General features: G+C 38.7%; 1 protein-coding gene across 2 annotated transcripts in view; it reads right to left on the reverse strand.

Annotated features, from left to right (window-relative positions):
- Positions 1-16,855, reverse strand: part of LOC100882940 (uncharacterized) — an 82,856-nt gene that overhangs the window by 46,665 nt on the left and 19,336 nt on the right. For both annotated transcript variants that reach the window (XM_012288200.2, XM_012288206.2), the window contains exon 2: positions 12,528-12,736. In XM_012288200.2, coding sequence (XP_012143590.2) covers positions 12,528-12,736 — 209 coding nt within the window. The remainder of the gene's footprint in view (positions 1-12,527; positions 12,737-16,855) is intronic.

Genomic DNA, 16,855 nt, shown 5'->3' on the forward strand with positions numbered 1-16,855 from the left:
GGAACTAAAAATAGAATTCCACTAAAAGTCAATTAAACACCTAGTAAAAGTCTGCTATAAACATAACAAAAATTTAGTAGAAATCCAGCCGAAATCTACTAGGCGTCGCACCCTATAAAAACTAGAAACCCAATAAAAATTTAGTAGAAATCCAGCCGAAATCTACTGTGAGCCAAACCCTATAAAAACTAGAAACCCAATAAAAATTTAATAGAAATCCAACCGAAATCTACTGTGAACCGAACCCTATAAAAACTAGAAACCCAATAAAAACCTAACCCACAATACAGTAAAATCCCGCCAAATCCTACAAAAACTAGTAAAGAATCTATAAGAGAACCTAATCTAACTTTGAAGCGAGCGTAGCCTAAAACCGTAGGTAGTCCATAAAACGACAATAAAAGATTGCCCTTTTCGTCCACAGATGAAGAAAGGGGTAAATTGCACGTGACCAAAGAGACCGCAAGCTATACCTCGTGGAATAAACACGAAGTGGGAGTAGGTGTAGGGGTACGTAACGGCACGGTCGTGTGTAAATGGACCTTTACGCGTTCTCGTAACTCGCCGTGTGTAACAGCAGTTACCGCGGAACTCCGCGGCACAGAGCGATTTATTCGAGGCCGCCACGGGAAGTTGGCCGGCGCTAACCGGTACACAACAAGGCAGCACGCTTTGCCGGAGGTGTAACCCGGGTTTAGGGGGATTTAGCGGGACCGATGAAAAAGTGACGCCGCTTCTTGCGACGAGCGCGTTTACGTTGCCTGAATATAGGGCGCGTTTCGAGTGAAACGATCTCCAGTCTGGGTTAACGGGTTCACAGCGATACGACGACGCCCGTATATGAGCCGCTCGGAGAACTTAATAAGAGGAATTGTGAGGATGATAGAACGGGAGGTTCCCGGATAGACGACTATGAAATTCCCTATTTACGCTGCCAGAAAAGTAGCACTGATAGCGTGCAAGTTTTTATTGCCAACTTATCTGAGAATCAACTGCATTCACTGAGGGAACGCTTGCCATCTTAAAGGCACCGATCTTCGATTAATGTGCTACTGCTGCGGGCGCTGTTACGTTTATTCCTTTGCTACGCTATTGTGCGGGTACTTCATTATCTTGCCTGTGTGCCGCTACTTTGTTATATTAATGTGACATTTTGCGAGAGCGAATATTTACTACCGTCACATTACCATCTCGCGGCCTTAATTCCTCATTCTGGTGTTCATATATTCACACATTGTCAAATCACATATTCTCCTGTTCACACATCCACACATTCTCATATTCACTTATTCGTGCAGTAATTCCACATTCACATTTCTAAATTTCATAGTCGAATTACATATCGATACATTCTCAAATTCTACCTTCACATATTCCAAGATTGGTAAGTTCACACTTTTACACAGTTCCAATTTCCCGAATTCCTAAATTGTTAAATTCATAAACTTTCAAACTCTCCAACTTCCAAATCCTCAAATCCTCGAATAACCCAGTTCCGAAATACTAAATTTCTGAATTTGTGAAGATTCTTTTCTGAACTTTGTAAGCTGTATTCTAGAGCTACTGCGCATGCGCCTCCCATGGACGCCATATTGGTTTCTTAAGTTTAACTTATCTATTCATATTTAATTCATTTCTGAGCAATTAATTAATAGAACAGCATAAACAATATATTTATAAATCATATTAGAGAGCTATAATGAACAATATACTTATAAATTTTTAGCAATAAACTTTGTTTGAAGAATAAATCTTTAGAAATTTACTGTACGCTCCGAAGTGTACTGCACGTCGACGCCATATTGGTTTCACAAGTTTAACCTGTCTGTTCATCTTTAACTCATTTTTAAGCGATAAATTTATAGAACAGTATAAACAATATATTTATAAATCATATTAATAAACTATAATGAAGAATATACTTATAAATTCTCTCCAATAAATTTTGTTTAAAGAATAAATCTTTAGGGACTTATTATACACTCTTGAGTGTATTGCGCATGTCGGCCATATTGGTTTCCCAAGTTTAAGCTGTTTATTCATCCTTAACTCATCTTTAAGCGATAAATTTATAGAACAGCATAAACATTATATTTATGAATCATATTAAGAAGCTATAATGAACAGTATACTTATAAATTCTCACCAATAAATTTTCTTTAAAGAATAAATCTTTAGGGACTTATTATACACTCTTGAGTGTACTGCGCACGTCGACGCCATATTGGTTTCATAAGCTTAAGCTGTCTATTCATCTTCAACTCATCTTTAAGCCATAAATTTATAGAACAGCATAAACAATATATTTATAAATCATATTAAAGAGCTATAATGAACAATATACCTATAAATTCTCATCAATAAATTTTCTTTAAAGAATAAATCTTTAGAGACTTATTATACACTCTTGAATGTACTGCGCATGTCGGCCATATTGGTTTCCCAAGTTCAACCTACCTATTCACCCTTGATCTTTAATAAATTTATCGAACAATAAACAATATATTTATAAATTCTACTAAAAAATGACTTATAAATTCTCAGCAATAAATCTCCAACGAATAAAACGATATTAAATAAAAAAAATAAGAATAAATAATTTTAGCCTAGAAAGGAAACACTGATATTCCGTATTAGAAAATAGCAACAGGATTTAATAGTATCAGTTACAGTTCACCTGGCAACTAAATTAATTACGGACATTGTGTAATAATAATCTAGTTTCAATTACCTCGTACTGCAATAGAATCGATTAATCCTGCATTAGGAATAAATTGTAGACACATATTTCCAGGCGATCCGTAAAATTTGTCGAGCAGAATTTGCGGAGTAATCGAAACAGGAAAATTAATCCGAAACAAGAATTTAACCCTTTCCGATGCTATTAGCGTTCGGGAAATTCTCCTACGTTGCGTTATGGGTCCCTATAGGCGTCTAATTAAGTTTCCTCCGTGTAAGCTATTTAGCTTTGCTCGTGCTGCGAAACTTTCCCCATGATTGAATATTGTATCAACATTTTTGAATTAGATTACATACCTGATTACTCGTTTCAATCGCGCGATACGTGATCAGCGTTCCGGGCTCAAGGAAGAATGGAAAGCTCTTGATTCATGAATTGTTAACCGACCGTGTAAATTTACCGTCGACGTTATCGATACTGTTGAAAAATTGCCGCGTTCTTAATTTCTACGAACTATTCGATTGAGTCCTTCGAAATACCACCCCGTATTTTAAGCGTTTAATCGACGGAACTGATTATACGAATTAAATTTGCAGCTGATTCATTAACCCATTGCGACACACTTCAAACAAAGCTTGCGAATATGCGGGAATAATTATGATACCTTTGTTTATTCAGAATTAATTATTTATAATTTGTTGCAAATTTATTATGTGTGAAAAAAATCTTTTGGTGTGATTTTTTTTCTCTTAGGAAATGATTATTTTTTTTTTAGAAATGTGTTGATTTACGCAAATATCGATTTGATCCAAAGAGTGTGATTTTCGAAATTTCTAAATTTGTCGCGTATTTGATCTGCCCATCATCGCGTTAGGAACGATAAACCAATCGCAATGCTGCAAAGCGATCGATATATTTGGCCTCGAAAGTCAGAGCCCGTTAATTAACCGTGTTTCAGGTTTCATTAAAAATTTCAAACTTCATTCTCCTTTGAGCGCGCGAAATGTTATCGATCGTCGAAGTTTGTGCGTTAATAAATTTATAAGCGTACGCTATTGATCAAAAGTATTGAATCCACCTTACTCGAAATTACGTTTCATGGTTAATTAAATGAAATGATTTTAACGAATATTAGCTTTTATCTAGAATTGCTTTATGTCGGTATAAAAGTCGCTAATTGCGTTCATTATTATAATTTAATATTTATTAACTGCACTCGTTATGTTAATTCCGTTCGTTGTGTAATATAAAAGATTCATTGTATTCATTTTTGTATTCATAATTGTATTCATTGATAAACTATTCATTGTACTATGTTAACTTGAAATTTCTAGTTTTATACAATTTATTAGTATTTTTAAAAATAACGAGTACTCGTAACGTTTCAATATTCTCAAATTGTTTAATATTTTCCAATTTTCAAGTTACGTAAGTTCATTTTTAAATACTCAAATTTTGTAACTACAATTTTTTAATTTAACTAAGTAATTCAGAGGTTTTCAAAATTCTGCAACTTCAAGTCTCTCGATTATTAAATCTATAGATTTCAAATTACATAGACGTCTAAATTCCTAGATTTCCATATCGTTAAATCCCTAAATACCTATGACCCTAAATGCCTAGATAAAAAATTTCTGAAATATCAAATTTCTAAGTTTCCAATTTGAAGGTCCAGAAATTCGTAAATTACCAAATTTCTAGGACACAAAATCCCTAGATTTGTAATTTCAAGGAGCCCAAATCCCTATACTCCCAAATTTCTACATCCCCAAATTCCTACGTCCCCAATTCACTTTACTTCACAAACCAGAAGTAGAGAGGGTAGTCAAAAAAATGTATCACAACAGTATGATAAATTTTTCATTTATTTGAACTAGTAAAGAAATGAAAATATTCACCCAATTTATTTACCTGAATTATTTATAAGAGGCAAGAGAAATGTCGAGCCGCACGACGTACTGCAAGGGGTGGAAATATTTGTGTGATACATCTGAATATAATTCATAAAAAAATTCTCCACTATTGAAACTTTTTAACGCTGCTTATAAAAATATGGATTTCTTAAAAAAATGCAAATATGAAGAAAATTCATGTTACCAAGAATAATTACTGTTAATCGTGTCTGTTATTTAAAAATAATTTCTGTATAACAAAGTAAATATGATTGAACATAACGGAGGAAGGTTTTTCAATTTATAATAAAAGAAGTGAAATAGCAAAAACGAGAGGCAATTATAGTGTATTTTATCCAGCGTAATCGTCGAATATTTAGCAAGTCGATAAATATCTCAGCGAAATATGTACGGGTTGAATGTTTTTCAATCCTCCGTGCAGGAAGTTGTTCGGCGCAGTTTCCTCGGTTAAAACGACCCGGCATCGCGGATTCTACGCGTGTATAGAATTCTTCATAAAATCGAAATACGAAAAGCAGGAAGTTAGTGGAACTCGAAATTCCAAATGACCAGCCGAATAATCTGTTGTTTAATAAACGAGGAACTACGCTGATGCGTTCTGTGGGTAGGAACAGAAATCTATTGGGGTACACTCAGCAACAAAAATATTGAGATACAAAATTTTCTACTTTATCTAGTTTTTGATTTTTAGAGATTTTTCTCAACCTCAAAAGGGGTTAAGAAGTGCATGTTACTATTACTGAAATATATTAAAAAATTTATTATTGATAAAATGAGTAGGGTTATTTAATAAAGTGATTCCCAAAATCACTTCCGAATTTCCTAGATTCCCAAATTCCCACGCCTCGAATTCCCTAGATTTCCAAATCTGTACGACCCGAAATTCCTAGATTCCCAAATTCCAGCGTTCCGAATTCCCTAGATTCCCAAATTCTCATGTCCCCAATTCCCTAAATTCCCAAATTTCCACGTCCCCAATTCCCTAGATTTCCAAATCTCCGCGCCTCCAAATTCCCTAGATTTCCACATTTCCACGTCCCCAATTCCCTAGATTTCCAAATCTCTACGTCTCGAAATCCCTAGATTCCCAAATTCCCACGTCCCCAATTCCCTAGATTTCCAAATCCCTAATTTCCCAAATTCCCACGCCCCGAATTCCCTATATTCCCAAATCTCCACGTCTCGAAATTAGTAAAGCTATTATTTAATAAAGCGCAAAATATTGTTTCAGCTCTAGAAGTATAAATCAGATATAAAATATATTTTCACTTTCATATTTACAAATTAATAGTTGAAGATACAAGGTAGATTCTGTATAAAATTTCTGGTCAATATGTCAAGTATTATCTTTTAATAATTTGTACAAATTTTATAGTGTGATTTGCGTAACTCACTAAAAAAATTGTCAGCATAATTCTTTCAATTTTCCACGGTCCAACACGTTAGAGTAAATTTGAACATTTTGGACGTGACATTTGAAATAATTACAAGAACTAGAACACGCGTGTACACGTGTCTTCCACCCCCCTCCCTAAACTTCCCGACCCGGATTTTCCAAAAAGGTAAAAAGCAAGCGCAGACGATTTTTTCCCCCCCGAGAAGTCAAAAGCACGATTAAAATAACATTCGCTGCCGTTTTATCAGTTTTCTACGTTGGAGAAAAAGTATATCTCCCGTAAACCGTGGAAAAGCGAGATCTAATTAGCCTGTTCCAAGCGGTTCTACTACTTCCAAGGGAAGCAGAGTCTGTCGAAAAAGAAGAAATATACTCCGTCCAGGTTAAAATTTAGGTCGATTATGAAGCCGCTTTCTCTGAACCGCTATCTTCCACCGGTGGAAAAAAGAAGCACTTACGAATGCGGGGTATTTAACTCCTGTTCCTGCAAGAATATTATGCCGCGTTTACGAACCGACTCCTTATAATTTCGAAGAAATTTAACACGGGGAAAAGGATACTTAGTTAATTCCTACTCCTGTTGCTAGTACGAATATTATCGCGCTTTTGACAAACGGGGTTTAGCAATTTTCACGAGTGAAGAATACTTTGATCGTTTGTGAAATTTACCTCTGCAAGAATATTATACTTGCATAATTTGTATTTCTATTGTTACAGGAATATTGTGAGCTGCTACTGGATTTTTTTGGGGGATTTTTGCGATTTTTATATGGTGAGGGATAGTTAAACAATTTGTGAAATTCGTTTTTAGGAAGATATTAGTAGGGACTAGGGAATTTGGAGGATAGGGAATTTAGGGCTTAGGAATTTAGGGATTTGGGAATTTGAGGATTAGGGAATTATGGGACTAGGGAACTTGGGAACTAGCGAAATTGGAGAACTAGGGAATTTGGGAACTAGGGAATTCGGGAACTAGGCAATTTGGGAACTCAAGAATTTGGAAACTAGGGAATTTGGGAATTAGAGAATTTGGGAACTAGGGAATTTGGGAATTTGGGAACTAGGAAATTTGGGAGCTCAAGAATTTGGAAACTAGGGAATTTGGGAATTAGAGAATTTGGGAACTAGGAAATTTGGGAATTAGGGAATTTGGGAACTACAGAATTTGAGACCTAGGGAATTCGGGAACTAGGAAATTTGGAAACTAACGAATTTAGGAGCTAGGGAATTTTGGAATTAGGGAATTTGGAAATTTGGAAATTTGGAAATTTGGAAATTTGGAAATTTGGAAATCTGAAAATTTGAAAATTTGAAAATTTGAAAATTTAAAAATTTGAAAATTTGAAAATCTGAAAATTTGAAAATTTGAAAATTTGAAAATTTGAAAATTTAAAAATTTGAGAATTTGAAAATTTGGAAATCTGGAAATCTGGAAATTTGAAAATTTGGTGAAATTAAAATCACCGCTAAATTAATTGCGTAAGCAAGTGTCAATTTTTGAACGCTCGTACAATTGCAGTTAATTAGAGTACACAGTAGATAGACGCATTGTGATAGGAACATCGAACGCGTTAAGAATGCACGCGAACTATCCGGTGGTATATCAAATACATTTCAATAGGCTATTCGGCAGGTGAGTTTGATCGAAATTGCCTCGTAACCGCTTTACGATACCAGACACCATGGAAAATATGAACTATTCCGTACCGGTCGAAAAAGCCCGCTTCACCGTTCCGTTGCGGGGCTGACACATATAATCTCTTATTTTACAGTCTTCCCAGGTGTTCCGATTGTTTCTCGATACATTTAAGGCAGCCAATGTTCAATTGTTTCCCGATATACAAACTTTACACTTCCCCTCGAGGAAAACGAGCAAACGAGAGACAGACTGAAGAACTACCTAACCATTATGGCGTAATATATATCGATATCCGTCGATACTATCGTGCACGCTGTTGCATTAAACAGTGAACGGAGTAAGGGGAGCTTCTGTGAACTTTGTAATCGATTTGCAAATTTTTAAGCACTTCAAGGTTTTCAATTATCAAATTTTCAAATTTTCAAATTTTCAAATTTCCAAATTTCCAAATTTCCAAATTTTCAAATTTTCAAATTGTCAAATTTTCAAATTGTCAAATTTTCAAATTTTCAAATTTTCAAATTTCCAAATTTCCAAATTCTCTAATTTCAAAATTCCTTAGTTTCCAAATTCCTAAGTTCCCAAATTTCCGAATTTCCAAATTCCCTAGTTTCCAAATTTCTTGGATCCCGAATTCCCTAGTTCCCGAACTCCCTAGTTCCCGAATTCTTTAGTTCCCAAATTCTCTAGTTCCCGAATTCCCTAGTTAGCAAATTCTCTAGTTCCAAATTCCCCAGTTTCCAAATTCTCTAGTTCCCGAATTCCCTAATCCCCAAATCCCCTAGTCCCCAAACTCGCCAATCCCCAAATTCCCTAGATCCCAAACTCTCTAATTCCCAAATTCCCTAGATCCCAAATCCCCTAGTCCCCAAACTCGCCAATCCCCAAATTCCCTAGATCCCAAACTCTCTAATTCCCAAATTCCCTAAATCCCAAATCCCCTAGTCCCCAAACTCGCCAATCCCCAAATTCCCTAGATCCCAAACTCTCTAATTCCCAAATTCCCTAGATCCCAAATCCCCTAGTCCCCAAATTCTCTAGTTTCCAAATTCCCTAGTCCCCAAATTCCCAAGTCTCCAAACCTCAAAATTTCCAAAATTCCCAAAATTCTCAAAATTCCTAAAATTCCCAAATCTCCTATTTCTCATCTCCCTAAATTCCTAAACCATCAAATTCCTCTTCCACCATCCTCAAATATCAAAATTCTCCAATATCCGAATCCATAAATCCCCAGAACCTTAAATTTCAACTTCGCAAGCAACGAAATCTCCATATTTCAAATCACGTATAAATAGAAGCGGAAATATTTGCAGTAGCCGAGGGTCTCGGAAGGTCTTAATCCGGCACTGGCTCAATCTCTCACGATATCGAACCGAAACGAAACAAACACGGACAAAGGTGTACAGCTCAACTTCCATTTATCAATCTTCGGATTCAACGTCTTTGTGCATCGGAACGGAGCTGTTGATAAATCTGTTGATTCTGATAGAAGCAAGGAGCCTGTAATTGAATCCGGAGATTGAGAAATATGCAAATGCCCCTGTCCCTTAACGGAAAATTTATTTAAATGAGAATAAAGATTTGCGAACGCATCCCTTTCGCGCCCTCTGTCTCGCTGTTTGTTCCGCTTAATCCGTTCGTTATTAAAGATAACACCCCTTTAGATTGATCGCCGTGTGCGGAGCGGCAATAAATAAAGAAATAAATAAGGATATAACCCGGGAAGGATTAAAATAAACAGAACCGGATAGAATAATACGAATGATGAGATCTAATTGAAAAATCTGTCATCTCCCATATTTGTTCGCGGCTTTTGAATTTTTTCAGCGCTGGACAACGCGTCAAGGCGAGAGAATTTTAATTTAATTTCTCGACTCTTCTTTAGTTTTATTTTTTGAATTTCACACTACACGTTTAAATATTATTCCGCCGATATATTCGTCGTTTAATTAAAATTTTCACTGCCTAATTTTAATCGAACGAACTTTATATACGCTCCGTAGATGTGGGCCACGATTAAACCATGCCGGTCGAGGGTTAATATTATCGGGGCTGATATTATTCTTTCCTCGACTTACAACGATTGTTACACTGCAGATTGGATCGACTCGCGGTCTCCATTTTATAATCTTCGAACTGTTTCAAAAATATATTTTCCACTTTCCTTTACGTTTTCGCTTATGCGGTTTACGATGAATTTTAATCTCGGCTGCCCTACATCTTACGAAAATATCATTTTATTCGTCAAACTTTCGTCGGAGTTTAACTATGATAAATCTTGTTCGAGTTTAGTTACCCTATGATTTATTTGTACGGTGCGTCAGAACTGAACTACAATATTAATGCATACAAAGAAAGTTGTGTTGAGAATATAACAAATTATCGCACGTTCATAAATCGATTAACAAAAAACTATTACATAGTTAATTTATATAAAGCGTGAACTCTGTCATAAAATATCATTCCTTATCGTATATTTGCCATCGTTAAATCGTTGATAGTTTGTTGTAATATTATTTTAATAAATCAATTATATTTGGCTTAACATCCAATAAAGTTGTCGTCGTCGATCACTGCATAATTCTAACAAGTTGATATGTTTTATACTCAATCTATCATTATGTAAATTGTAATTGAACTTCAACACTAGAAGTATATTAGAAGTTCGAGTAAGACTTGTCACAGTTGTGCACTTATGAAAATGATGCAGGGGGTTGAAACCAACGACTGAAACCAACGCACGAGAACAGTTAATCCATTGCGTGTCATAAAAGAAGTAAAACTTCACAACTAGATTGTGTACTGTTATAACTTGGTCGTAGGATCATATAGCGTTCATCGACATGGGTTAACGATCGGGCTCATAATCTAAAGGGGTTAAAGGGTGCAGAAAACGCGACTGACAGTAAAAATCACTTACTGCGTTATTACGAGCGATCACTTAATCGAACAAAGTCCATCGTTTCTCTTGTGAAGGAGCACGAGATCCTTTTATAAGAAATCCCTAGATTTTCCAAATCCCTAAATTTCCAATATCTTATGTCACCAATTTTATAGATTTCGAAATCCCTAGATTCCTTAATTCCTATATTCTGAAATCACTAGATTGCCAAATTTCTGCGTCTCTAATTCCCTAGATTCCCAAATCCCTAGATTCACAAATTCCTACGTGCCGAATTCCCCAGATTCCCAAATTCCCACGTCCCGAATTCGTTAGATTCCCAAATTCTCATGTCCCGAATTCCCTAGGTTCCCAAATTCCCACGTCCCAAATTTCCTAGATTCCCAAATCCCCACGCCCCGAAATCCCTAGATTCCCGAATTCCCGTGTCCCGAATTCCCTAGGTTCCCGAATTCCCACGTTCCGAATTCCCCAGATTCCCAAATTCCCACGTTCCCGATTTCCTACGTCCCGAATTCTCTAGATTCCCGAATTCCCACGTCCCGAATTCCCTAAATTCCCAAATTCTCACGTCCCGAATTCCCCAAATTCCCAAATTCCCACGTCCCGAATTCCCCAGATTCCCAAATTCCCACGTTCCCGATTTCCCACGCCCCGAATTCCCTAAATTCCCGATTTCCCACGTCCCCAATTCCCTAAATTCCCGAATTCCCACGTCCCGAATTCCCACGTCCCGAATTCCCACGTCCCGAATTCCCTAAATTCCCAAATTCCCACGTCCCGAATTCCCCAGATTCCCAAATTCCCACGTCCCGAATTCCCCAGATTCCCAAATTCCCACGTTCCCGATTTCCCACGCCCCGAATTCCCTAAATTCCCGATTTCCCACGTCCCGAATTCCCTAAATTCCCGAATTCCCACGTCCCGAATTCCCACGTCCCGAATTCCCACGTCCCGAATTCCCTAAATTCCCAAATTCCCACGTCCCGAATTCCCCAGATTCCCAAATTCCCACGTTCCCGATTTCCCACGCCCCGAATTCCCTAAATTCCCGATTTCCCACGTTCCGAATTCCCTAAATTCCCGAATTCCCACGTCCCGAATTCCCTAAATTCCCAAATTCCCACGTCCCGAATTCCCCAGATTCCCAAATTCCTACGTTCCCGATTTCCTACGTCCCGAATTCCCTAGATTCCCGAATTCCCACGTCCCGAATTCTCTAAATTCCCAAATTCCCACGTCCCGAATTCCCCAGATTCCCAAATTCCCACGTTCCCAATTTCCTACGTCCCGAATTTCCACGTCCCGAATTCCCTATATTCCCAAATCCCTACGAGCCAAAATCCCTAGGTTTCCAAATTCCTACGCCCCAAAATCCCTAGATCCCCAAATCCCTATGTCTCGAAATCCCTAAATTCCCAAAACTCTACGTCTCGAAATCCCTAGCCTCCCAAATCCCTAAATTCCCAAATTCTTACGTCCTTAAATCCAAAGAGATTAAACGACTTCAGAAAACGCGTCTCACCATAAAAATCATTTTCCGCGTTATTACGAGCGATCTCTTAATCGAAAAGACAAGTCCATCGTTCCTCACATGAAGCACTAGATCTATCCACCCCTGTTTACGATATCTCGATCGCGTTGATATCGCGAGATAATAGTCACGTCTTTCGTCGTGCTCCGAAATAGAGAGTCGTAAAACCGGACCGAAAGAGGGTGGAATAAATTCAGCGACGGATTGACGGCATTGCGAGCATCCCTCTTTTGCCGCGCTCATTAGGGAGGCCAGACAGAACCCGGGGAACATTTCTACGGGGAGAGGTGGATATCTGCTCGCCATATTTTACAGCGTTCGGTTATTGTTCCATCCAACTTTTGCCGACTACGATAAATCCTCGACTACCCTCTGCTGGGAGGTTCTTTTTTCTCGGCGGCGAGAAAGGGCTCGAAGCCTACACAGGTCGACGAGGGAAAAGGGGGGGCAATTCGATGCTCACCTTCACCGTCAAGTTCCCGATGGGGAAAGTCTTGACGACCGGGGTCTCGTTCGGGGCATAGCGATAAAACTCTCGACCCACTTTGTACCACTTGACGGCGTATAAAGGATCCCCTTCGGTGTCGTACCAGCAGTTCAGTATCGCCGAGTCACCTTTCTTCACGGCCGTCGGTATCTGGATGCGCACCTCTCGCAGGCCGGAGCAAATTCCTGCAACAGACGGTCCAGTTTTTATCGTCAAACGATTAATTACAGAGGGGATGTAGGGAAACGATAAATAAACCTCTGGGTGATCTTTGTTGCTTTTTGCCGAGGAAAGGACACGCGATCGCTATCGCAAAATATTCGTGCGCATCGGAAACTAGCTAACGGGGTCGGTATTGACCCGCCGAGGGTCGATGAAGTTTTAAAGGGGTCAATGATGATCAACGAGTCGTTTGAGGGTGACTCGAAATTTTAAAGGGGGTCAATGATCAACGAGTAACGTATGCACTCTCGGCATATTTTGGCGATTATAAAATTAAGTCAAATTGATTATTTTGTATAAACTTGCAGGATAATTTGGAAGGTTTGTCAGACTGCTCATGATTATAATGTTTTAAAAAAGCTGAAATGTTCACGCGCCATAATTTCACGCATAGTAATTCCACGCGTTATATTACCACGTATTGTAACTCCACGTGTAGTTATTCCACGCGTTGTAATTCCATGCAATAGTACTTTCATGCGTTGTACTTCCATGAGTTGTAATTCCACGTGACGGTATCTCCACGCGTTGCAATTCCACGTGACGGTATTTCTATGCGCCATAATTTCACGTGTAGTAATTGCACGCGTTATATTACCACGTATTGTAACTCCACGTGTAATTATTCCACGCGTTGTAATTCCACGCAATAGTACTTTCATGCGTTGTACTTCCATGAGTTGTAATTCCACGTGACGGTATTTCCACGCGTTGTAATTCCACGTGACGGTATTTCTATGCGCCATAATTTCACGTGTAGTAATTGCACGCGTTATATTACCACGTATATGTAACTCCACGTGTAATTATTCCACGCGTTGTAATTCCACGCAATAGTACTTTCATGCGTTGTACTTTCATGAGTTGTAATTCCACGTGACGGTATTTCCACGTGCTATAATTTCACGCGTAGAAATTCCACGTGTAATTATTCCACGCGTTGTAATTCCACGCAATAGTACTTTCATGCGTTGTACTTCCATGAGTTGTAATTCCACGTGACGGTATCTCCACGCATTGCAATTCCACGTGACGGTATTTCCACGCGCCATAATTTCACGCGTAGTAATTCCACGCGTCATATTACCACGTATTGTAACTCCACGTGTAATTATTCCACGCGTTGTATTTCCATGCAATAATACTCTCACGCATTCAATTTCCACGCGCCATAATTTCACGCATAATAATTCCACGCGTCATGTTACCATGTATTGTAACTCCACGTGTAATTATTCCACGCGTTGCAATTCCAGTCAATAGTACTCTCACGCATTGAATTTCCATGCGTTGTAATTCCATGCAATAGTACTCTCACGCATTGAATTTCCACGCGCCATTATTTCACGCATAGTAATTCCACGCGTCATATTACCACGTATTGTAACTTCACGCGTAGTTATTCCACGCGTTGTAATTCTATGCAATAGTACTCTTACGCATTCAATTTCACACGTAGTAATTCCACGCGTCGTATTTCCACGCCCCGTAACTCCACGCGTAGTTATCCCACGCGTTGCAATTTCACTCAATAGTACTCTCATGTATTAAATTTCCATGCGTTGTAATTTCACATAACAAAATTTGAACGTACCGCACCTTCACGCGTTGTAACTCCACGGGTCGTATTTCCACGTGTTATAACTCCCCGCGCTGTTATTCTACGCATTGTAATTCCTCACAACAGCACTCTCGTACACTATATTTCTACATTATAATCCTACGTGTCGCATTTCTGTCTTCATTTATTTCTTGAAACGAAGTACACCTTTTTACTCAACCTTCGTCTAAATATTTGTATTATAAATATTTTCAAAAATGAATAAATAGAACACCCCGTATTAACAGATGTAACCAGAGTATACCTTTTCACTTAACTATTGCCTAAATAATTGTATGATAAATATTTCCAAAAATGAATAAATAGAACACCCCGTATTAACATGTGTAACCAGAGTATACCTTTTTACTTAACTATTGCCTAAATAATTGTATGATAAATATTTCCATAAATGAATAAATAGAACACCCCGTATTAACAGGCGTAAGCAGATGATTTTTGACATCATATTTAATCGTCCTCGATTAAGGTAAGTTAGTCAATGAAACGGACTTCATTGATCGTTAGTATCGTTTGTTTATGAACACACGCGACAACTGAATATAGAACGAAACAATTTGAAAAGCTTGCGGCTTCCGGAACGCGCGAAATTCGCCGACCGTGAAACTGTTAACAACGAGCACGTTCATATTTATTACAAATCTGGCAGGTGGGATTTGCATTTGTTATGAAATAATTCACACGGCATTGTACAGGTGCAACTGGGGCAAATTGTATCGTCGGTTTGAATGAAGGTGAGAAAAATAGCGGGAGGGGTTGAATTGTAGAGATCTATTTCGTCGCGACCTCGCTGTTTGGTAAACGCAATTGCATGCGATATAATGCAAGCATATCTTTCGCTTTTTCTTCTCTCTCTCTTTTACCCTTCTTTTCTTTTTTCGAACGCGTTCCTCGTTAAATCGCGTTGTAAAAAGCGTTAGGTTCGGAAAGGGAACGCTTCGAGAAATGTTTCGCATTCCGTCGCGAATTAACGAGACGAGTTGAAATTAATGCAGATAGACTTGCCGAGTTTTCTGAAGAGTTTCGCGGAGGTGGAAAAAAAAGAAGTTCGCATACATTATTTTCGCAGGCAAGGATAACGCTTCCTGGATGAGGTCCGTGAGATCGATTTTCTTCAATTATAAAGTACGCTTCTTTAAGGAAATCTGGGAGGATGTTGCGGCTGGGCTTGATAAACCTTGTTAAGAATTTGATAAATGTTGTTTCTGTGAAAATTTATAATGTAATGAGTTATGTCGACAGGTGTATTTCTTCGTCTTTAGATTTATGGATAAATATATCTACATTAAGTTTTGAATACTTGTATTAGTAGATTATTAGGCAGCTGGATAGTCAGATATCAAGATGAGTACTTAGGAACCTAGATACCTGGATATCAAGATAGGTACATGGAGATCTAGATACCTAGATATCAAGATACTTGGGTACCTAGATATCAAGACATTTAGATACCAAAATAGCTAGATGACAAGATACTTAGATACCTAGATTCTTAGATCTCCACATTCGTGGATACCTAGATCTCCAAATCCTTACATCTTCAGGTACCTACACCGCCAGATACCTAGATCTGCAGATGCTCACATCTCCAGATATCTAGATATCCAGATCTCTACGTCCCCAGATACCTACACACCTAGATCCCTACGTCCCCAAATTCTTATGACCCCAAATTCCGACGCCCCGAATTCCCTAGATTCCCAAATTCCCACGCCTCGAATTCCTTAGATTCCCAAATTCCCACGCCCCGAATTCCCTAGATTCCCAAATTCCCACGCTCCGAATTCCCTAGATTCCTAAATCTCTATGTCCCCGAAATTCCCACGCCCCGAATTCCCTAGATTCCCAAATTCCCACGCCCCCAATTCCCTAGATTCCCAAATTCCCACGCTCCGAATTCCCTAGATTCCTAAATCTCTACGTCCCCAAATTCCCACGCCTCGAATTCCTTAGATTCCCAAATTCCCACGCTCCGAATTCCCTAGATTCCTAAATCTCTATGTCCCCGAAATTCCCACGCCCCGAATTCCCTAGATTCCCAAATTCCCACGCCCCCAATTCCCTAGATTCCCAAATTCCCACGCTCCGAATTCCCTAGATTCCTAAATCTCTACGTCCCCAAATTCCCACGCCTCGAATTCCTTAGATTCCCAAATTCCCACGCCCCGAATTCCCTAGATTCCCAAATCCCCACGCTCCGAATTCCCTAGATTCCTAAATCTCTACGTCCCCAAATTCCCACGCCTCGAATTCCTTAGATTCCCAAATTCCCACGCCCCGAATTCCCTAGATTCCCAAATTCCCACGTCCCGAATTCCCTAGATTCCTAAATCTCTATGTCCCCGAAATTCCCACGCCCCGAATTCCCTAGATTCCCAAATTCCCACGCCCCGAATTCCCTAGATTCCCAAATTCCCACGCTCCGAATTCCCTAGATTCCTAAATCTCTATGTCCCCAAAT

This window comes from Megachile rotundata, chromosome 2, assembly GCF_050947335.1.
Source record: "Megachile rotundata isolate GNS110a chromosome 2, iyMegRotu1, whole genome shotgun sequence".
NCBI lineage: Eukaryota > Metazoa > Arthropoda > Insecta > Hymenoptera > Megachilidae > Megachile > Megachile rotundata.